We start from the raw sequence: 24605 nt of genomic DNA, 5'->3' as shown, positions 1-24605 counted from the left end.
TAAGGTTTGGCCCCAGCTGCTTGGTTCTGGAACAATAACAGGAATGTAACTAGCCAGTGTCACATATTTTTAGTGTGACTGTGAAATCTTCAAACGTTATGCCAGAACCCAGGGAGTCTCTTCAATCACTATAGAATATTTTTCCTGTTAACTCTAAAATCCTCAGATTTCTGTAATGACTCACTAATTGAACTGCATGAAAGCCTCTCATACTCAATGATGACTAGCAAACACAACAGTTCTGCTTTTAGGGTAAGTACATTTTCTTGGCTAGTTTACAAAGATATGCTATAACCAAAATACATTTGCTTGTTTTTAGAAGTATCTGCACAATGATGCAGCCTTATATTGAAAATGTGCTTTATGCTTTATGATATTTCTATTTAGCTTTAAAATAGTTTGTTGTCCGACTTGTTTACGCTGTCAGAATATGGTGTGTCAGTCAGGAAGCAGAGGCCTTTTTCTAGCTTTGTATTTGCCTGAAGCGACAATAAATTCAACCGAGGTTCTCATCACATGGCCACACATCTCTGGAAAGAATGACCTTTAACCTTGGTTTAAGACACACTTACTCAGCTTTCATACCAGATTATGGGATATCTTTTCAGGCCGTATCAATGTCGGATGTGAAATTGTGAGAAAATACGGGTGGATGAACTTCCCAGAAAGACAAACCTGTTCACCCTGTTCCAATCTTGACTTGTTATAGGAAGTTAAATATAATTATGGGCCATTTATATTGAATAACGTTGTCATGAGCTGTTCTAACAATAAACATTTACTGATCCTTTAATAACCCCGTGTGGATGAATAAGCATTGCTTTCAAGGTTTCTTTGATTCTGTTCAAGTGTATATTCTTTCAATGAATGAGGTATCTGGTAAAGTATGTTATTCAGAAAGGAATGTTAGACGGCTCTAAAATGACTCTTATAAAAACATATCCTGCAGTGTCTACAAAAAAATCAACCTATAAACTGGGTTAATAACTGGGTGCCAGTTGTACTTCATTAAAAAGGAATTCTTGAGTTTGCAGTTTGTCTACAAGCCCCAGACCAAATCAGCTCGAACATGGTAAAGAATAAATATATATAAAGAAATGTAAGAACATGAATGAACAGAAAAGGACATGCCTCGACAGTCTGAGAAATTATGTGTCAGAAAGAATTTTAAATGGATGATAATGACACAGTGAAACTCTTGATATTAAATGTTATGAGGCCTTACTTGTTATAACAGTAACAGTTTTTCCATAAATCCAAACCTCTCAGCTGCATATTTTTGAGGTTTGCACCTCAATGATAATGCGTTATGGATAAGTAAGAATGATGATATAGAGGTTGTCTTTTGATAGAAACAGACTTGAGAAGTGAGTGTGTGTCTGTGTACCCTTGGTTTCCATATAATTATAAGCTAAAATCATAATAATGTGTGTTCTCTGTTAGCATTTTAAAAAGTACATTATGATGAATTGTATGATTATTATGTGTGTATATTACAGTATGAGTATTGTGTACTGTATGTCTGTGGCTGCATGTACTAGCAAAAAGTGATATTTTATGTGTTTGTTTAAAGAGGATTTATGGAGGTAACAAGCAAACTTTAGAGGGCCAATAAAAATACCCCTCACTGGGAGCGAGGAGTGTGTGTGTGAGAAACAAAAGTTAACAAATGTTAACCACAAAGGAGTACAAATAAGGTAAGGCTCATTGAAAAATGTGTGACATCTTCACACTTACATGGGAAAAATATATTCTAGACCCCATCTAAAAACGACTGAATACTGATTTTTTTTAAAGGCACCGTTTAGCCAAAATGTATTAATAATTTAATTAATAATACGAAAAGAAAAGAAAAAGATGCTCTGTATTTCCAGACCTTAAACACTCCAAAGAAACTCATTCGGATTCACTTTTAATCAATAACAGTAATGTTTACACTCCTTTAAGAAAAGTTAAAAAAAAACATGATTTTATCACTGTGTCTTGTCATGCTGTCATTATTTCAGCCTTTATGTCACTCCTGTGGTTTGATTTTGATGACATTCAACAGACACTGGACTAGTATGGCCACAATACATCTATAAATAATGATTTAAAACGAAAATTTGAAATGGTCTCTTAATTTTTTCCAGGGCTGTATACATATGTGCCCTGTAAGGTGGCACTTGCACAGTATGGTGGCACAATAACGCACAAAATCAACCAGAAGTTTATATTTATAAAACATTTTTTAATTAATGCATGTCAATAAAATGTAACATACAAAATAGTATAAACATTATAAATTACCTATGGCAAAGTGTTTAATTCACATCACGCTATCCCTTTTCACTTTTTATGACTGTTATGTTTTTATCCTTCTATTCCAGTGGTTTTTAATTCTGGTCCTGGACCCACAGCAATGCACATTATGTAAGCCTCTTATATTAAACACACCCGCCAGATTGTTAGCAGCGAACTTCATGAACTGACCTGGGTCTTTCAGATAAGAGTATCCGATAAACAGTTTGTGCTGAAGGTACACATGGACCAGGACACAAAAAATCACTGTTTTCCAGGAATCCATTTGTATGTTGGTAAGCAATCATATGATGTTTGAAACCTTACTGCCCTTTACTGCTTCTGCCATGTTTTAATCTCAATCAACCAAATAACTTTAAATATTACAATGGAACAAAACAATTATTCTAGAATGAGTAAAATCTAAACTCAAACGGATGAAAGAACAGTAACATATTAATGTCCTAGAACAGACTGTAGATCAAATTTAGCATGTTTAAAATACAAAAACATTACAAATTTTTCCAATTCCTCAGAAAATCTTCTGACATACAAAACTTCTAAGTGACAGTGGCATTAAATTTGTTGGTATCCTTGTGTGCTTTTGAAAAAGCACTTAATGTCTAACTCTGGGCACTTTAACACCCTGGTGTAAACCAAATATGTGAACAATGTACAGAAAATGTTCCCCAAATATGCCAAATATTAGCTCGCATTATTCAGCAATATACAATGAAGGTGCAATTTGTTTCCATTACCTGGGACTAGGGTAAGGTACAGTAAAGTAAACGTTTTATTGTCCCATGAGAAAATCTGTCTTGGGCTCTAAGTGGAACACCGAACCCCGCTGTTTGTGTATAATGCTAAAAGAATGTGACTGTGACGTCTATGCCTATGTGTTTAATGCCAAGTTATTATATGCACTAACATCCCTGGGGTACATATACACATACTTTTTGCAAATGCACAATCCCAGTTGAGAAAATCTCCAAAAGTGTCCCATCTGAATGTAAATACATTTTCCTGTGTTTGTAAAAGGAAAGTATGAGGGAGCAGCTCTCCATTGTGATGCGATGAGGGGAAAAGCTCTGGAATTTACACAGCTTGAGCCTTTGAACTTAAGTTCCTCCGTGCTCCCCCTTTCTTTTGTGCGTTGGGGTCATCGGGTTAAAAAGGGGTGGAGGTCAGTGTCTTACGACGCTCTCATCTGCCATCCACCTCTGCTCTCAAGACAGTGCAGTGATTACCCTCACCACCCTCAACCTCCTTGAACTCCTGAATATCCAGGCTTGCCTACAACAGACAGAGTTGTCATTAGAATTCCAGACATTCAAAGTGCGGGTCATAAAGTCTGCAGCTGAAAGGGCCATGTTCTTCACTTCCATTCAGCAAATCTGACAACGTTTCTGAGATGTTACAAACTACAGATGTTTTACATTCAAATCAGAATGTCAGTCTTAAGATGGTAAGATGTTATACTGTAAAATGTTACAATATTTAAACATTTAAATCTTCTTGCATGTCAGAAACGTAATCAAATGTCTCACCTCAGAGAGGGGTTTCTCGCTTATAAAGTGCTGCACTGGTTGGCCCTTCAAACTGAAGCTTAATTGCCTGTTTGAGATTTAGCTGTGGATCAGTAGATGTCATGTTAAACCAAGATTCATCACGTAAGGCACTAGTTGGGGAAAAGTCCATGGGTGTCTTTTGCAAGCTTCCCCAATCATCTCTTTGTGCATGGGATTGGAGGCAAATAGGTGGATACCCCATAGGGGGACTTTCTCGATTTTTTGTCTGTCTGACTTGGCCCTCCTGGTTTGGCATCACTCCTAATGAAGCCATTACCGAGTTCCACTTCAAGTCTACTCCTCCAGAGTGTTTGAAGCTCTCCTCTATAATGTAAGGAGTTTTAGAATTTAAGAGGTAGTTCCCATCCCCTGAAGATCCGAGCCCTTTGATGGGTTTCTGTGAGTCCTGCAGTTCATTAAAGGTGCACTGTTCATGTGTAGGACTGCTACTGGTTGGCGCCTTCAGCTTATGCCTTGAAGCTCTTCCTTGGAGGCTGGCAGGGTTGGAGCCAGGAAGAGGCAAGGTGGAAGGCCGACTGCGAGAACGAGGAAGCGAATGCTGTTGTATCTGCTGGATGAAGTTTAGGGTGTCAGCAGGCACAGTCTGCACTGTAGCCAGAGAGTGAGAGGTGGAGGAGGACGTTTGTGAGGCGGGCATGGAGTGGAAACGCTCTGCTGTAGAAGCTGGGGAACAGGAGGCAGAAACAGAATTTGAGGAGGAAGAACACGTGGTGAGAGCTCCATTTATGCACACTTCTCCTGAGCTATGGGACACCTGGTTCTTCGTGGAGGAATGGTAAAAAGTATTTGGTGCGCCGCTGGGTGAAAATGGTATAATGCCTGAAAAAGGCTTGGCTCCGTAGCTCTCTAGCAGTCTGACAATTAAGAAATGGCCGTGCTTTCCTGCTACTTTTACTGGTCTGCGACCATACCGGTCCACGTGGTCTGCTTTTGCACCTTTTTCCAAAAGCATAGCAACGATTTCAGTATGCCCCTCCTGAGCAGCAATGCCAAGTGCTGTGGCACCCTGTTGTTTGCAAGCTAGGTCTACATTGAGACCCTTGGCTCTAAGAAGCAGTCTGCCGGCATCTACATGACCTCTCCATGCCACAGAGTGCAAAGCTGGCCGACCATCAAGGTCTTGTGCATTTGGGTCTGCACCATATTTGAGCAACATCGCAATGCCATCCAGGTCCCCTTGCCAAGCTGCAACATGCAGGGCTGTTCGTCCTTCCACATCTTTTGATTCCAGAGGGACACCACCTTTTTCTATGAGCAGGGTGGCCATGTCTAAATGGCCCTCTAGGACCAGCAAATAAAGAAGAGGTCTTCCCTCAGCATCTCGGACATCGACGTCGGCTCCTCTATGCATCAGCAATTCTACAATGTCTCTGTGCCCCTGCAAAGCTGACGCGGTGAGTGCCGAGTGTCCATCATATGCACGGTGATCAATAGGTGACCGGCGGTCCAGTAAGAGTCTGACTGTGCTGCAGTGCCCCTCTTGTGCTGCCAGAATTAGAGGGCTCCTACCTTCTACATCAAGCTCACCAACACGTGCCATGCTGCCTTGTTCTGTCAGTATTGAACATACACTTTTGTGGCCCTCACAAGCTGCGGCATGCAACGGTGTCCATCCCAAGTCGTCTTTGTGATTCTCATCCAAACCCCGGTCCAGCAACGTTCTTACAACTTCAACGCTACCCTTTGCTGCAGCTAAGCAGAGAGCAGTGCGGCCTTCTCCATCAATGCCATCCACTGCTGCCCCCCAGAACAGCATACGGTTAACCGTGCCAGCATGCCCCATTGCCGCAGCTGCAAGAAGAGGGGTTATGGCAGAGGGATGATATCCAGAGCTTTCGTCCACGTCAGCCCCAGCTTCAAGAAGGAGCTCTACCACTTCCTCATGCCCTTCATATGATGCCAGTAATAACGGGGTCATTCCATCACTGTCCTTGTGTTCTGGATCAGAACCTCGTTCCAGCAGTAGGCTTACAACCTCTCCATGTCCTCGTCCTCCGGTTGCTGATGGCACACAAAGTGCAGCCACAGAGAGAGCTGTGCGTCCTTCTCCGTCTGAAAGATTTACATTAGCACCGGCATTCAGCAAGATCTCTACCGCTTCTTTGTGACCCATGTAGGCTGCGGCAATCAGAGGAGTACGACCTTCACGGTCCACGCAGTCTACCTCAGCACAGTGATCGAGAAGAGTCAATAGGATTTCCTCATGTCCTCCCCAACCCGCTGCTCGCAAGGCTGTGCGGCCATCTGAATCGCAGCCATCAATTTCCGCCCCTGCTTCCAGAAGTAAACTCACGGCTTCCTTGTAGCCACCCCACGCAGCAGATCGCAGCGCAGTCCATCCCTCATTGTCTGCATGTTCCAGTAATGCTCTTGCAGCGGGACTTTTGCTTCCTTGCTCCTGCACCCAGCACAGGAACACCTGCAATACTCCCACGTGCCCTTGTCTGGCAGCGAGAGTCAGTGCCGTTTGCCCCTGGTTGTCATTCAGTGATGGGTCTGCCCCACGGCGTAATAGCAACGCAGCCACATCTGCAAGTCCAGCATGAGCTGCAGCTGCCAATAAAGTCCTTCCCTCTGGATCTGTATGGTTCACATTAATTCCACTATCAAGAAGTGCTCTCACGGAGTCTTCCCTATGCAATGCCCGCCTTACAATCTTGCCTCCTCCACCAAGGCAGTGTACCCCAACACTTGAGCTATTGTCTAGTGAACAGGTGGCAGGGTAGATTCCACTTTTCATCAAAAGTTGTAGTACATCTTGCTGGACTAACACTGGTGTTTCAGGAGGCAGCGAAGGCACATTAGCAGAACATTCCTTTCTGACACGGCTAAAAGTTGGAACCCCAGTCCATAGCAACCACAGTGCCAGCATGGTCGGTTCCCCTTCATGAATTCCACAGTTAAGGAGGTGATGCGCCAGCTGGCAAGTCTCCTCTGTACCCAAACAATTGGTTCTAAAAGAGAGTGACATGGCCAAAGAAAGGTGGCCATCCTTCACACAACACAAAAACTTTTTGGTGCAGTATTTAACATCAGTTAACCATTCTGCAAAGCTGCTGTGAAAGAGCAGTTTACTGCCCTCAGGGCCATCTACAAACAGAGATGCCAAAGTCCGCATTTGTGATTGGAAGTCTCCAAGGCCAAGGTAGAAATCACGGCTTTTGGCAACAGTGTAGAGCTGCTCAGCTGTTAGAGGTTTTGGAGATGCCAAAAGTATATTCAGCAAAGGCCTAATGTGAACAAACAGCCTTCGGGGAAATAGTCGTTGACAGAGCCAGAGGTAAAGGCCATTCAGAGTGCCAGGAATGTCTCTGATTTCTCTAAGTCCTACAAGTCCATGACCAACACCATCTAGTACCCGTTCAAGAAACAAGAAGCAGCCACCACTTTTGATGTGCAAAAGATTAAGCATTTCAGCTGTCTCCGGTGTAAGCTGTCTTCTCAAAGCCCCGTCCTTGTCAAGTCTTCGCAGGATATATTGCTGTACATCTCGTACAGTTGCAGGCTTTCTTAAGTCATCCAGACACAACCGCCGAAAACCTGCAAGGTAGATAGGTAAGAGATGAAACTGAGGCAAAACACACGACAAAACATGGAGAGATATACATAAAAGACAAATTAACTTTTTATAAATTTTCTTCTGATGCTGCAGTCACACTAGACTTTTCGTTGACTTCCATTCAAACACACAAATGCAGCAAAACCAAAATTCAAGCTCCTGTGAAGAAATGTGCATTTTGCTGCATTTCAAAGGTGTGACCTTTTCAGAAGCAAATGCTTAGTATTAAAATCACAGATTCCAAGTTTGAACAAAAAAGCAGAATAATAATAACAGTGGAAATACATCAAAATCCATGATGTGTAAATATGAAAATAAATATACATATATGAAAACGTATAAATGTATTAAAAAAATGTTTTTATTGTTGCTTATTTTATTGCAACTCATGTACGCAGAGCTCTGCATAGAAATGTCGAAATCTGAAAGTCTAGTGTGATGGTGGCATAATTCTAGTGGGCAGAGATATATTATCATAGTCCTTAAGGATTTTCCATCCAATATATTAAGGACTTTGCCTTCAGATTCGGTTTTGTGCAACTACATGTCATCCACTAAGAAATAATGAGTGCGTAGGTTTCTTGTCTCATTAAAGCAGGTTATTTCATCTACTTAACAAAACAAAGCACTTCAACGTCAGGTACTAAACATCTAAAAAAAGCTAATTACTAATGAATCTGTAGAAAACATTTATACAAATGTGTGGGCATACTTGTGGGTTTTTGCAAGAAGGTTAAAAACACAGAATATGAAGTCCCTATTTACATTCTTAACTTTGGTGAGCAATGCACAAAAAAACATCTCACACAGGAGACTAAAATGAAGAGAGCACTGTTTAATATTAATGAGTGTTAGTCTTTTGCGCAGGGTTTAAACATCAAAAGTGGCTTGTGAATTATGTGCTATACCTGAGAATGTTTTGCAAATGCCTTTGTTTTGACGGCGTGCAGAGCAGACCAGAAAGATCCAGGGGGGCAGAAGCTGTACGTGTTTGAAAAGGAGCTCTGCAACAGAAGAACTAGGAGTGGCCGCAGATCCCGAAATCAACCCCTGTCCAACCCCATCTCCTCCACAACATCCCGAGTCAAGGGAATCCACCACTATAAACACACTGCGAGCTGGGGGTGTCAAAGACGAGAGGGGCTCTAATATTGCCCTAAAAGAAAAAAACAAATACATTTTATTACAGAGACACAGATAAATGCACATCCATATCTAATGCATTTCTGTAGCCAGAGCATTCATAACAAGTGGTCACTGTTAATGTCACATAAAAATCTGAAAAAAGAAACAAGGGGAGGAAGTGTGAGAACCAGAGGAAGGAGAAGGAAAGAGGGACACAAGCAAGGAAAGGAGGAGTTCAATCCTTTTGGAAACTGGAACTTGTAAACTGGATAGACATGTCATCACATATGAATGAAAGTCAAACCAGAGTTGAAGCTCAGCTTATCTGAGACGGAAACATATTTGCAGAAGTGCATTTTTCTATACATAGTGGAATAAAGTCAAGAATTTATTTATAATAAATCATATGTAATGTATTTTCTCTAATCATCTAGTGACCTCCCATTTAAAGTTATTATTCTCATTCCTTCTCACTTTTGCTTCTTTTGACTTGGGGTGTGGTTGTAGGAACCTGGTGACTCAGTGCAATGGAAGCTCAGTGATTTCCTGCTTCAAAGGCATACCGGCAGATAATGAGAAGATGCTGATGTACGAATGTTTCAATACAGACCTAATGTACTGTAAACTCTGGCACTGGTTAAATGAATCAGGTTATGTTTCTTTCCCATGCAATAGACGGTTTCATTGGACGCAAGCACCTGAATTTATTAATATTCATTTGTATTAACGTTTATTGTATAACCATTGTACATTTGTTCAATTTTATAGTATACTTAATAAACAGTTTCTTGAATGGTTCGTGTAACTTTGTCACATTTAAGTTTAGCCAAGTAATGGTTCTTCTACTGGTCTCCCAAAATAATACTGGCTAGACATACTTTTAACTTGCTAGCTAATGTAATTTACTTATTTATTTAGCTTGTTATCAGAAATAATCTAAAGAAACTCTATTCTTTCCGAATGTGTAATGCTCTTATTTCAACAACCTCATTAACATACTTCCTGTCTTATTCTGTCTAGAACAATAAACTGACCTCAGGATTGGCCGTGCTAGTTAAATTGCATTAGCTTTAAGGCTGACTATTCAAAAGTGAAGGGTTAAGTTAGATCAAGCCTAAAGAAATGATTGATGTGATTATTTTTATCCTTCCGTTGTGAAAAGAATGGCTGGTTTAAGGGGTTGGTCATGGTCAGGCAGCTGAAGAATACAGGATTTGCAATCTAGCATCCGTGTTGCTTGAATCCTTTGCATATCCTAACTGCCAAAACCAGTAACAAGTAAAAACACTAAAATGCATCAGTGTCTTAAATACAATTTAATTTTGAATTAAAACTTATTTTTCACAATAACCATCAAGATATTTCCAGCATAAATACAACTTAGCCACTTACTACAGAGCTTCAAAATAACCTAAAAGTAAATTTGTTTTTTTTACGTTAAATGTGTTGTGCTCAAGTGGACATATCTTAATACTTTAACAGTACAAAAATGAATTTCCTGATAAAATAAACTGTCCACATAGTGTAAATCATTAGTTGTCTGTGTCAAATAAACACTGAACTTGTGTTAATGATAGCTTATGTACATCAAAAAACATGTTAGTAAATACAGACGGGACAGCCGCTAACATTTCACCTCTAAACTAACCCTTCGTACATTCTCTAACACGGACCAAAGAAAAACATCATTGCAGTTTGTCAGCATACGCAAGGGAAATGTCATGTGGTTTCCACATCAACTGTGTAGGAACTAGTGTAAGCAAAAACAAATAATTAAAAAGAAAAAATATTAAGTCACTGCACATTTCTCAATCTGTGTCCCTTTTTTTCTAAGGTTCTAAATAGCGTCATCCATCTGCACAACGCTGGACTATTGTGAAAACTGTGAATAGGCGTCATTATTGCGCAAGAGGAATAAATAAATAAATATGCGACAGAAAAGCAGAACAATGGCCTCTTTCCTGCTTTCTACACAGAGAACGTCTTTCTGAAGGGTACCAGGCGAAGATACCAGAGAAGAATGAGTGATTTAGAATGAAATAATAAAAGAAACCTTGTTTAGGCAAGACACTAATGTCAAATAGACCAGGAGAAGCTTATGTTGAGTAGATTCAAAACAAGCAACTTTAGAAAGGCAAAAACATCTTTATACACATTTTAATAATCAGGTTTAACTGATGTTAATTATGAAATGTTCTGGGGCCAAACTAATATGTAGGTGATAAATGAAGTCTTATTTTCTTACACTAGATTTCACAATGCAATGTTTGAGTCATTTAAAAGCCCCATTGAGGCGTCATATTCCCTGCTCAAACAATGTGAAATACAGAGGGAGTGTGTAAGATGCACCGAATGCTTAGCTGTGAAACATCTGGGATCTCTCACAAGAGTACAGAGCAAACACAAAATTCTTACAGAACTAAAGGAAGACGAAAGAAAGTCTAAAGGGACCAAGAACAGGGAGTGATTTGTTGCATACTGAAGCAAAAGCAACATAGTGTTAAAAAAGACATCAGCAGAAAAAATGTGAACGAAAAGGATTGTAGAACTGGTCCCAGACATGTAAACAGTGACAGAAGGTTTCATCAGTATTTAACATAAATAATGATGAGCTATGGGTGCCGGGCAAATAGTAGCTTGCTAAAGAGGTCACAGCTGTGCTTATCATAAATAATCCACAACTACTGACCAATCAGATTAAAGGAGAGAAGTATCCATTTTTAACAGAAAAGTTGAAAGAACTACGAAGTCACTAGACATAAAGACATGGATATTATTAAAGAGATAATTAACCAAAATGAAAATTCTGTCATTAGTTACTCACTCTTTAGTTGTTTCAAATCTGTATTAATGTTTTTCTGTCATGACAACTCTTTAGCATGGTATTGTACATGACATATAAATGTGTTTGTTCTTGGCGGAATAGATCTGCTGGGCTTCTGCTGCTGCTGCTGCTGCTGATGCGGAGCAAGTATGGAGATTTGCAACTGCTTATACATCCACAACATGCTGCTGTGTGTATATAAGGAATGCTGCTGCTGCACACATAACATATGTGAACAAACCCTGCATAGCTTACGTGATCACCTTTTAGCAGATCTATACAGATGGAGCTGGGGAAGGAGGAGGGTTTCTGAAATGCGTTGCACTGTTATAACGATCACTAGCCAAGATTTAAACATAGAGCATCAAGCTCATTGGCTGCTGATACGGAAGGAACCAATAGGCTGTGTTGCGTTGTAAAGTTATGATGTCAGGTTGGTTTAGACTTTAGGAATGCGCTATCTAGAGGTCCATGCCAGAACGTTCACTGTCATTTGTTTGGTTGAACACAGAGAAAGATATTTGGAAGAATGCTTGTAATCAAACAGTTCTTGGACCCTATTGACTACCATAGTAGGTAAAAATACAATGGTAGGCACAAGTGTCCCAGAACTCTTTGCTTTTATACATTCATCAAAATATCTTCTTTTTTGTTACAAAAACAAATATTAAGATTTTTTGGTAGTCAGTGGGGTCCAAGAACTGTTTGGTTATAAGCATTCTTCCAAATATTTTTCAGAAATTTATACAGATTTGGAACCACTCAAGCGTGAGTAAATGAGGACAGAATTTGTATCCCTTTAAATAATGAAGCATGTTACAAGACACCAACCTTTTAAAAGTGTCATCAGGTGCTCTTTGGCAATGAAGAGGCTCCAGGACAACAGCAATGGCAGGACTGCTTATCACTTTCACATAGTCTGCTCCCAAAAGCGGGCTCTCCTTCAGCTGTTCAACAAGCTCCAGAACAAATCTCCACACCTCTGTGCTGTCTGCATCCTCCCGCTGGCAATAGTGCCAAGCCAGACAGCGTGATGCCAACCCTGACGCCCTGCATGTTTCCGACTGGGGCCAAACCAATTCGGTGCAGAGGGCTGTTTTTCCCGTGCCAGGGCCTCCAGTCACCAGGACACCTGGAGGGGAACGGACTGCTCCATCTGCTGCTTTGGAGGCATCCCGTGCCTCTAGACATCTCTGTATCTTCTCAAGGGCCCATTCACGGCAGTGGAACCACCGGCCCCGCAACAAGCTTGGTAGCGTACGCCTCATCTGGCCCTCTGGAGACAAACAGGGATGGACCATGAGGGTGTTCCGTCTTCCATAGTCCTACACAGAAGAGAAGTAGACACTCTCTGGGATCTGTTTTATCATCCAATGCTTTCGCTGTAGTTAAAATGACCAGAGGGGTGCGTTGTGCTGCCTGCAAATGTTCGGTATTGAAGTTTTCAAGATTGTGTCCTCAGATGACTGTTGGCTGCAGGTGTGTTTATATTTTGCAATATCATTAGTCACGTCGTTCGCTAGAAGGCCTGTAAAACAAATCAAACATAAAGCTTGAGTTTACGGTGATGTGTGTCATGTTTTTATGTTTGAATACGTTGTGTCAGTCTGGTATGCACATATGACTATAGGAAGGTTATCTGTAGGTTCAGAAGTGTAAACACTGTTGCGTTATCAAACATGGTGGACATCCCGACACGGTGATATTGACTTAACCAACGGTGCATGTTAGGGGTCTGTACTATCTGTTTTACAAACAAAAAGCGGAGCAGTTGGAAAAACTGATTAAAATCAGCCAATTTTTTTTTAATTCTGATGATGGCATTGGCACAAACACAACACTTTGCCTTTAAATGTTATCTGATCATTTAACCCGGCTTGTCAAAGGTAGTGTACGTTCCGCCTATGCCATGTGACAGGGAAAGATTGCCGGAGAAAGAGAAACGGAAAGACCGGTAAATTGTCTCTGTCAAACTTCCATGCGAGTAAAAATCTAGCTTGTGTGCACAAGTACTGCTGACTCAACTTGAACTTAAATTGTTCTAAGAAATAAAGATAGAAAAATCAGGAAGCTAGAGAAAGACAGAGAGCAAGAAACAAAGGAAAAATCTTACTTTGACAAAGACTCTATCTTCTGTCTTTATGTATTCTCCATGTCTTCGGTTTCACCTACGATGTATTTCTGTAATTAATACTCTCCGTGGCTTTGTCGCTTTTTTCTTCCTCCTAACAGTTCTTATGGTTCTGCTCGACAGACTGAAATGTACTCCTTTTTTCGCATGCTCGCTCCGGATCCCAGCTGCATACCGGTTTTTCTGGTCCTTTTTCTCCTCCCCTCTTGCTCCTCAACATGTCAGGGCAAGAAGTGAAATAACTGACTGAGAGAGTGTGTGTGTGTGTGTGTGTGAGTGAGAGAGAGAGAGGAGGAGTTAGGGTTTGGGGTCAAAGTTTACACACAGATGCATGATGTCATACAGCGTTTCTCTTTCTTTGTCTTTACACTTTCTCTTAAGAAAGCGAGAACTTGTAGACAGTCTTCATACTGTTTCTCTAAATAAACCTCACATGTCTGCTATTTATTAGAAGCCATAAAACAAAACATGCCTCATCTAAACAGCCAGCAACCTCCATTACAACTAATACAGTGCTGACATTGTATCTTTTCACACACAAACCAACGTCTAATTCAACCAGTAACTAATAAACAACATGTGGTGGGGGTGGGGTCGTGTAGTGGTTAAACATCCAGGATGTCAGCCTATAGGTCACAGGCTTAAACTTTCAGAACTAATCCATGAATCCTCTAGTCTAACCATTGCGCCCTCGGGGGAGGATCCCAACCCAACATTGCTCCACTGGGGGAGACTCCCTGTAATTACTACACTGTGGGTTGCTTTGAATAAGGAAGTCTGATAAATTACAAGTAACCAAGTACTGTGTGTGTGTGTTTTGTACGTTATATGTGAGCGACACAAAATAATATAACACTTCAATATAATCAATTTTTAATGAACGGCTGGTGACAACTGAGTCACTACTTGTCACTTTAACATAGAGAGATATTAAATCTATAAGAGCTGTTAATTTAAATCTCCTTTAGAGGCTGATCATCTGTTGGTCGAGGACTTGGTTGTTGCGGTTAATGAGAAAAAAACAGTTTGACAGTAATGACAAGGAATGATAATGGTTTTGATATCTTACAGAAAGGTATTTTGGTACTGCAATTGGGAAATTCCAGCGATATGGACATTTTCAGTCAAAACTTTCAAATGTAAATTCTCAAAGTATTTATTATCGATTTAATGATTCAACTATTTGTATTTTACTAAACCACTGATGATGAGTCCAAACATCATCGTATGCAGAAGTTTTTTATTTTAAAAGAGGGATAACTAAAAAATATGTCTTTGAGAGACGACATACTTTGTAGGATTTCTGTGAGTTAAAAAGCACAAACCAAAAGCACGAATAATACCCAACATATGGAGAAAGGATATAACATAAAATATTTTACTTTGAGATTTCACATGGGTATTTAAACCATGAAATATTGACAGTATGGTGAAACCCTTTGGTCATGAATTACTCACCCCCAAATTATTCCAAACCTGTATACATTTCTTTGTTCTGCTCAAAAAAATGAAAGATATTTGGCAAAGTAACTGAGATTTTTGGGACATCATTGATTACCATAGTAGGAAAGTTTTAATGAGAGTCAAAGGAGTTATAGAACTGTTTGCTTTCCTAATTTCCTAAAAATATCTAATTTTGTGTTCAACCAAACAAACAAAAAAAAATACAATAATTGGCTACTATGGTAGTCAATGATGTCACAGAAATGTCAGTTGCTAACATGTTTCCAAATATCTTTGTGTTCATTAAAACAGGTTTGCAACAACTTGAGGGTGAATAAATGAAATGGTTTAAGATAGAACTTACATTTTATTCATAAGAGCACATTAAAAAAATATTTGCTTTGAGACAACAAATGTGTGTTTTTCCCCATACTTCCACAATATTCTGATAAACCTTCACATAGATTATACCTATATATTGGTATATTGGACACTACAAGGTCTGAGGCTCATAATATCCATTACTTATCCACCACATGTCTGTGATTATAGCTGTGACAAATAACACTTTGCTTCATATGTTTTCCTGGGCATGAACTTGCCATAACATTTTGCAGAGTGACATGCAATTTCACAGCCAAAACAACTTGTTATTTGTCACTTGTTATTGTTTAAGCAGCATTGAATAATTCCTGCAGGTATATTAAAATGTAAATAGTTTTTTAAGCTATTGATAAACACAATGCACCAACAACACACACACTCGATACAAATAATAACATCTCGCCTCCATGCGTCTTTTGAAGCAATATAACGCCGCTTCCAGCATGATGAAAAGAGTTTAACTGACAGGAAATAAAACCTGATTGACAGGTTACAGGTGCCTCATCTTTTTAAATCTGACGCCCACCTGAGCTGAGCTAGGCAATCAAAACACCTGACGCCTTTCATCTCCTCATCACGCAATCTGATTCTGAATAAATTACCTACTTGTTCGGAAGATCCTTGCACCAGCGTCAGCATGGCAATACATCCACGCGTGTCCACGGTCTAGCAACACTGCATGAATCCACGCACACCGACGCGTTGATTTTGGACAGTCGTGATAGATTTGCTTATACGAGGCGCGATGCTCAGCGTCATTTGCGTGGATAGTGCTCATAGGAACGCAAATCTCCTTAACAAAAAACACAACAGATCACGCAGAGGAACCCACCAAGGAAGTCTGTATGCTTCTGTAAGTTTTCGTGTATCTTTACGACGATATCGCATTAGTCCACAAGAGGGCGCGTTTGGTCAGTAGATTAAACCAAAAGATTAGAGTTTAAATCATTTAGATATTTGGGTAAATCTTAGACTTTGTCCCTTATGTCCAATTTATTTATGGGTAGACCTAGCTGACAAACTAATATGCATATTTGACTAGAAAAATTCGATTCCGGTTTACAGGCAGGGTATGTTTTTGACCTCTGAATTGTCGAAACTGAATGGTAAATTATTTTATCCTAATTACTCACACAAAATGTTTTCTTTCCTGTAGTCTACCGAAGAACTGCTTGTGTTTTGACCAAAGTTGACTCATAGGTAGGCTATTCTTTAAATTTAACCTCTTACAATAGCCTTTCCTGTTTCTGGGATGTGCTGGACATCCTTTTTGTGTGATTTTTGCATTTGCGAGACAGGACTAGAAATGCAGATAACTTCCTCACTGCACACCTGCAGTAATGCCTAAAGTTTCCCTCTTATTTCACAGTATATATATTCACAGAATATTATAAAATGAACATGGTGTCGCATTTAGTCAGATGGACAAATTTGGTTGAGATTGATGTGATAACTGCATTCAAATTGAGTGCTTTCTTCCTCTCATATGAATCAATTTCCCCTCCCACACAAGGCTATAACTGCATAATATTGTTACTAGGAAAAATGTATATTTTTGGAAGAAAAGGACATCTATGATGGTATATATAAATATCAGAAAATAAGTCCAGACATGAAAATCAGGCTGTGCATTAATAGTGTATGGCTGTTGGTATTTTAACTCTGAAGCAATGCAAGCTGTAGGGAATGATGCTATTACATTTCCTCTATTAGAACTGTTGTGATGCCACTCAAAAAAATCAAGAAAACACTTTCCTCAAAACAATGCAAACATTGTGGTATTAAAGTTTGATATTTAAATTAGAATTAACAGAAAACTTTTAAAATCAGGAATACTATATAATACTTTTGTTAGTTTGCTTTATCACTATATTATTGATTTCCAGCCATCAAAGTCTTGATGTCTGCAGTTTGTAACAGCATGTTTTTCACTTACCCCAAAACCCCACCCACTCTCACAGTCACAGGGACATAAATAATCCAGAGGACTGGAGATCACCACAGAAACCAGAAAATCCTGCAGACAATGAAGTTGTTCTTCCAATTTCTCCCTCTGTGTTTAGGTCTTTCTCTGAGCTTTACCGCTGCAATAATACCACAGAAACTGTTGGATGATACATGCAATCAACAAAACAATACTTTTAACAATAAGAAAAGTCAAAATATTATAAACCCCTATTTTATTTGATTGTGTTTTGAGGTTGGTGGAGCGTACACAGAACAGTACCATGTCAGGAATGTTTTATTGAACATTATGGTATAATATTAGAATGCTATAATCTCCATTGTATTAGTTTTATGTTACCGAACTTGTTTAAGGCTCATTATAGTCTATGCATTCTGTCAATTTACTGTTTTCAAAAACAGTAACTTCTTCAAATTATTTATTTATCGACAAATTAAAGTTGTTTTTTCAAAGATGCTAAATCTCCACCATTGTCTTTCCTGTAGCTCAGTGGTAAGAGCATTGTGTTAACAACGCAAGGTCGTGGGTTCGATCCCAGGGGAATGATTATACTTAAGAACAAATGTATAGGACAATGCAATTTAAGTCGCTGCCAAATGCATAAATGAAAATGTCTTGAATTTATACTGTCTCAAAATTCCCTGACTTATTAAACATGATGCAAGATTTCATGAGAAAATCTATATATTTAAAAATAAATAGGTTTTATAATGTATTATTTAAGCTGTTCACAAAAGAATAATGATACAGTAGCCTTTGTACTTCTTTACTGTAGTTTTTAAATGAGCATGTAATATGTGAGTTTTTTTGTATGGTATAATAATATATTACCTAACACATTTTACCAAAAAATTCTAGTAGTGCCTTAATATCATTGCTAACGTTTATAGATATTTAGCCATTGATTTGGTTTAAGATTTTGACATCAAAACTGGATCCGTTTGTCCCAGTACTTTTGTTTTTTTGGACTTTTGGATGTAATTGAGTCCATATGTTTTCCTTGTTTGCTGGTATTTCTATTGTGTTGTTGTGTATTTTTCTGTATTTGTGTTGAGTGAGTCATTGCCTTCAGTTCCTTTTTTTGCTTGAGTTTGAATTGGGTAACTTTGTTTTCAATATACAGAGCTGAACCTTTAATGAGGGGGTATGCACACACCACCATGTAATTCACTGCCAAAATACAAAAAAGAAAACAGCAGTTTGTGCAGTATAAATCTTTCTCAAGGTTGAGGATTTCTTGTTTACAGAAACTTGTCAAACTGTTTTATATGTGCAATTGTGTACATGTACCTCCTCAACTTTTTTGCATCTAATACTAAATTAAGTTGGCTATTGCAATTCTTACATTATACAGCATAGCAAGTTCATCAACTGCTAGCTGCAGTATATCTGCTTGCATAAGTGTTTTTGATGGGTTTAGGGATGTACTGTTTTAAATTTTTTACAACATTATTAGTATTATTACTCTAGTTTTAACTACTAATTGTTCTTCCAGTTTTTTCATGCCATGTATATATATATGTATGTATCAAGTGCTCAAAAAACCCCACAACAAATTCCTTGTGTGTTTGCAGACACTTGGCCAATAAAGCGAATTCTGATTCTGTACCACATGAAAACTGAGTGAAACATCTCTGTTAATGATTAACATATAAAACTAAACCGCAGAGATCAGCACTCCAATGATTACCTGTGTTATTTGTCTGATTAACATGGAAAGAGATAACGGAGCTCATGGTTGGTTTTATAGAATATTCGATGAGCTAAAGCAATGCAGCATAATCATTGAACATTCCATATGCATTTTCATAATTATTAATTATTTGTATGATAAAATCGATTTAAGTTGCAAGATGTTATCGCCATTAAGCAAGGCAAGTTGCAAGAAACACATATGTATACCTTGATCGTTGCACTGGCTTTATATCCTAATTTTTCTTATTCTGCAAACAATAAAAATGATTATGTTTAAAGGTATAGACTTCATATAATTATGATTTAGGAAAGGAGGAAAAATTAATAAACATATTTGGGCCATCATATCAGTGAATTTGCTGACCTATAAAGGGGTCACTGATATTTTTTATGTGTGTTATGTTGCAGATTCCATTACCAATGCTCTATCACAAATTCCTTGGAAAAAACGACCCTTGACCAGCTTTTGTATGGGGAAGCCTGGGTAAGGGTGCAAATGTGCATTTGCGGGGATGTTACAGAATGTTCCTACCCATGTGTGGGCGTCTGTGTTCTGCCAGCTCCTGCGTGCATGCAGGACAGTCCTTGGTGGAGGGTATAAATTGTGGGGGCCATCAGATTGAGCTACCTTCTCCAGCCTAGCTCTACCTGACTACCCTGCTGACCATGAGGCTCCTTTTTCAATCGCTAACTCTGTGCTTGGTTCTCTCCCTGGGCTTTACTGCTCCCGCGTGAGTATACACAGTACAAACACCTGTAAATTACCAAGGGTAATCTTCAACAAAATACCTGAATGTACCCAGAATAGCTCTACAGTCATCCTTTTGGTCTTTCTTTAGCAAATTTAAACAAAGTTACTGAAAAAGTATAGTTATTACTAATAATTTTTTTTAAATCATCTGATTGTTTAGATCAAGAATTTACCTTGTAAGTCACTTTGAATGAAAGTATCTGCCAAAATGGGTAAATGTAATTTTCTTGTGCCTAACAATTTACCAGGTTTTCTTGCATACAGTCCTGTCTGTTGTTGGTAAACCTTTTTTTGTATATGTCTATATGTCAATATTTTTACATTTACATTTAGTCATTTAGCAGACGCTTTTAGCCAAAGCGACTTACAGGTGGGATAGGCAATGGAAGCAATTGGGACATCATAAGTACAACAAAAGCATGAGTGCAATCAATTTTAATAGTAACAAACACTCAGTTGCAATTTTAACATGCACTTTTTGTGTTGCTCTGTATTCAGAGACCATAAAGAGGAACATAGTAAAAAAGGTAAGAGGTGTGAATGGATGACTTTGCTCTACTTGGAAGTAAATTAAAGCAAAAAATAAATCATTATAGTTATCAAGAGAATTAATGAGGTAATTGTCTTTTGGTTTAGAGCATGGCCATGAGCTGCACCATGAGGCTAAGCTTGACCGCTGTGCAGGAATAGAATTTGATGCAGTCACTGTGAATGAGGAGAAAGTTCCTTATTTCTTCAAGGGTGAGAATTAAAAATGTGCATTCAATTATATGAAGTGATGATAATAGATGGATGGATAATATTTTTCGTTGCTATACATTTTAAGTATTTTTTTGTTAATCAACATTAATAAACTGTTTGACCGAAGGCGACCACCTTTTCAAGGGATTCAAAGGCAAGGCTGAACTGTCTAATGAAACCTTCCCTGAGCTGGACGACCACTATCATCATGGACATGTAGACGCTGCTTTTAGAATGCAGTCTAAAGACAGCCCTGACCATCAGGATCACCAGTTCTTCTTTCTGGTAAAGATCACAACTTATTCTTTCCTTAACTTTCTTTCTTCTTTCCTATCTCTGTAATCTCAGCTCTGTCTTTGAGCCTAGCAACATGTTTTTCTTTACTGCCATTAAAGGATAACAAGGTCTACAGCTACCACAAGCATAAACTGGAGGACGGCTATCCCAAAGATATCTCTGAAGTTTTCCCTGGAATCCCTGATCACTTAGATGCTGCAGTGGAGTGTCCCAAGCCAGAATGTCCAGAGGACACAGTAGTCTTTTTTAAAGGTATTATAATTGCATCACTGCTGTGAAATAAGTCTGAATACATTTAAAATATTTAGTTAATATTTAGTGAACCTATAATATAGTTTTAAGGAAAGTCTTTTGAAAGAATTCCCTTTGATACAAAGCAAAGTTCAGACTCGACATTTTCATTTAACATTGCCACAGTTTCAATAAAAGCAATGAAACATTCAAGATAGTAACTGTGTTAGTGATCGCATTGTGCCGTTACACTGGTTTAACAATCAATGTTTTATTTCTACTTAATCAAACAAAATCGTTTTTAACCCGAAAAAAGGTCATGACATCTACCACTTTGATATAAAGACCAAGAAGGTTGATAAAATGGAATCTAAAGGCATGCCCAAGTGCACAGCAGCTTTCCGTCATATGGAGCACTACTACTGCTTACATGGACATCAGTTTTCCAAGTTTGACCCCAAGACTGTAGAAGTTAATGGCAAATACCCAAAGGAGACCCGTGGTTACTTCATGAGATGCCCTCATTTTGGTAAATGCCTTGAGGAACATTAACGTATTAAGGAAAATTTTAAGGCTGGAAAAAGCAATAATTTTTTTATGTCTTTTAGGAAATAAGAGCGTTGAAGACCACATTGAGAGAGAACAGTGTAGCCGTGTACACTTGGATGCCATAACATCTGATGACCATGGTAATATATATGCTTTCAGAGGTGAGTTTTACATACAACCTTACATCAAAGCAATTACATCGAAGATAATGAGAATCTGCTGTAAGACCTCCTTCATTCTTTTCTCCAGGGGATTACTTCCTCAGAAGAACCGGTGATAAATTTTATTCAGACACAATTGAGAGTGCTTTTAAAGAAGTGCACAGTGAAGTGGATGCAGTCTTTTCGTATGAAGGCCATTTCTACATAATCAAGGTTCATTTGTGTAGCTGATGTTTCCCCCAAAAATGTTCAAGACCTTATAATATACATGTAAGGTTTCTTAAACTATGTTTTATCTTCCCATGTGTTGATTCCTGGTGCAGGATGATCAGGTGTTTGTGTACAAAGTTGGAGAGCCACACACACACCTGAAAGGCTACCCCAAACCCCTGAAGGAGGTGCTGGGAATGGAGGGTCCGGTAGATGCTGCTTTTACGTGTTCTGGTCATCAGACTGTTCATGTTATCAAAGGTATAAGCTATTTGCATGCTTGTTTTGTCACATTCAAATGTTGTTCAGTTTTCTTGTGACAACAAACTCACTTGTATTTTCTACTTAAGGTCAAACAATCTATAATGTGAATTTGAAAGCCACCCCACCTGCCCCTGTGAAGGACGGAACCTTAATAACTTTCAAAAAGATTGATACTGCAATGTGTGGACCCAAGGGTGTGACTCTTGTCATTGGTAACCATTATTTCAATTATCAAAGTGTCATGATTATGCTTATGGGCAGGATACTGCCTGAACCGCAGAAGTTGTCTCAGGACCTTTTCGGCTGTGACCATTAGAGTATTCAGAAAATAGGAACTGTACTGTTAACTGTACACAGTTTGAATCTCCCTGAAGACCAAAATAAACTCATCAGTTTCACATTCACAATTAAATTATCATTCTGTTCTCAAAATAATATTTCTGCCTCCAATTTTCTGCTCTATCTTACCCTTAACCAATAAACATATACAAGCTTTGGTGTGTTGGCAGCACGAGACAGCACTCCGTGGCATCGCATTTGTGTGTTATAAAACAAAGTCTGTAGTTTCACCTTCATAAAGTTTTGAAACTTTTGAATGGTATTGTATTGTGTAAAATACAATACAATAAAAATATTCTGTCATTTCAAATTCAATCACAAGAGAGCAAAACTACACAGTAACAGTCTGAGTTCACCTTGAAGTTTTTTTTTTTCTATGTACGGTACCTTTGTTAGCTGGATAGCTGCCAGGTCTTGCAAATGTGTAACCTTAGTGCACCCTTGATTCAACATAGCACAACTGTTGACAGCAGGACTCTCAAGTTGTATCAAAAGTTTGGAGTGAGATTACATCTGTTAGGGTAGGAGCCACTCAAATTCGGAAGTTTGCTATTTTACCTATAAATGCCCAGCACAATAGAATTTTAACAATTTCTAAATCTAATAAAAGACAGAATAATACATAAAAAAAGATTTATTTGTCAAAAATAAAAATTGCTCCAAACAAGATCAATGTAGGTATACTGCACACATATAGCAGTTTTGTAGAACTTGCCCTAAATTAGAATAAAATTTGAAAGAAAATAAAAATGAGTAAGAGATATCGATTTAGCATACACGTGGTTAGCTAAGGTTGATCCAGACAGAACAGCGACCTGTTCACAAAAAGTAATGATTTTATTATCTTTGAGTATAAATTACACATATTTATATATGTCAAGGTGTTTCAAATAATTCATACCAATATCAATTAATCGTTCAAAAACGATGCATGTTGGACTATTGCTTAATAACAAAAAAGATAATTTAACATACCCCACTTTTGCGACCATGAAGTTAACTGTTATTCGGTCTGTTGTTCTGGTGGTTCATAATGTACAGTGAACCCCTACTGGACAAATAAGGAACATCAGGGGCTTAAAACTGCCTGGGAGGCAAAACTGCTTGTGTCGTGAAACTGCCTGCTCCAGGTGTATTCCAGAAAGAAGGGTTAATTTAACGTTAGCTAAACCCTAAACTCTCGGTTAATTAACCCAAACCTTGCTTACTCGGGGTACGTCGGTTCCAAAACACCTGAGAAGAGTTAGTTTAATCAACCTCCCGAAAGATACCAATAGCTAACGCGCGCTCCCAGAAACAACACAAAGACATTCTCAATGGATCACAGATTTCACGAGTCACCATGGAAACGTCCGGGAAGCTTAACGTTTTTGACTGTAAAACAACGTTATAAATGAGAGGGTTTTTTCTGCTTAAATCTGCATAAGTGTATAAAATGCGGAATAAAAATCATAAAATGTAATTATTTAAGGTATGTGTTTATTAACTATAAACGCTATAATTTAATTATTTAATTAAGTATATAAATATTTTAAATACATGCAGTATTTTTATACTATAATATTTAAAATATAAACTCATCATGGCTATCTTTGTTACATAAAGTGTCGAGTTTTTTAGATGTTTGAAACGTGCCCATGGTATTTCACCAAAGTGGTTGTATACGTATGTGATCACATTGCTAATTTTGAAGTCAGTATAAAACCTATTTTTTGTTCCTTCTCCGTTTGTTCCTTGAACAAATTTACCTTTATTTGGTTTTCTGAAAACTTTGCCTTGTATCAGCTTTATTTGCAGCAGTTGCTGATGTTGTCATATTAATTGGGACTCTTTTAATTGTAGAAACTACTACATTGGTCATAATTTTGGGAAAAAACTTGTGTAATGCTTTCCAGTACACTACACTATGAATGATAATTAATTTAAAGCAGAGGATGGAGGTCTGCTGGGACAGAGGTCGAGGTTTAAAATGTTAGGCCCATCCATAATAATCATGTAGCATTTATACATCCCTTTCAAATAAACATACATTTAGTTTCTTATGACTTTTTTGCTAAAAGGCAATG

At 38.4% G+C, this 24605-nt stretch overlaps 2 protein-coding genes across 2 annotated transcripts; one reads left to right on the top strand and one right to left on the bottom strand.

Annotated features, from left to right (window-relative positions):
• Positions 1 to 2209: 2209 nt before the first annotated feature.
• On the bottom strand, positions 2210 to 16169 carry ankrd50l (ankyrin repeat domain 50-like). The gene is made up of 6 exons (XM_056755225.1): positions 15942 to 16169; positions 13491 to 13754; positions 12209 to 12905; positions 8337 to 8584; positions 3828 to 7409; positions 2210 to 3573 (listed from the first exon to the last, which is right to left on the bottom strand). Exons 3-5 carry the CDS (start codon positions 12676 to 12678, stop codon positions 3829 to 3831), a joined length of 4299 nt encoding a protein of 1432 aa, XP_056611203.1. The 5' UTR covers positions 12679 to 12905; positions 13491 to 13754; positions 15942 to 16169; the 3' UTR covers positions 2210 to 3573; position 3828.
• Positions 16170 to 19575: 3406 nt separating this feature from the next.
• On the top strand, positions 19576 to 22635 carry hpxa (hemopexin a). The gene is made up of 10 exons (XM_056755797.1): positions 19576 to 19727; positions 20246 to 20274; positions 20384 to 20488; positions 20616 to 20773; positions 20884 to 21037; positions 21333 to 21545; positions 21625 to 21726; positions 21815 to 21939; positions 22050 to 22197; positions 22287 to 22635. Exons 1-10 carry the CDS (start codon positions 19663 to 19665, stop codon positions 22514 to 22516), a joined length of 1329 nt encoding a protein of 442 aa, XP_056611775.1. The 5' UTR covers positions 19576 to 19662; the 3' UTR covers positions 22517 to 22635.
• The last annotated feature ends 1970 nt before the right edge of the window (positions 22636 to 24605 follow it).

Source organism: Triplophysa dalaica, chromosome 8, assembly GCF_015846415.1.
Source record: "Triplophysa dalaica isolate WHDGS20190420 chromosome 8, ASM1584641v1, whole genome shotgun sequence".
In the NCBI taxonomy this organism is placed as follows: domain Eukaryota; kingdom Metazoa; phylum Chordata; class Actinopteri; order Cypriniformes; family Nemacheilidae; genus Triplophysa; species Triplophysa dalaica.
This window is presented reverse-complemented; position numbering and strand designations above follow the sequence as displayed.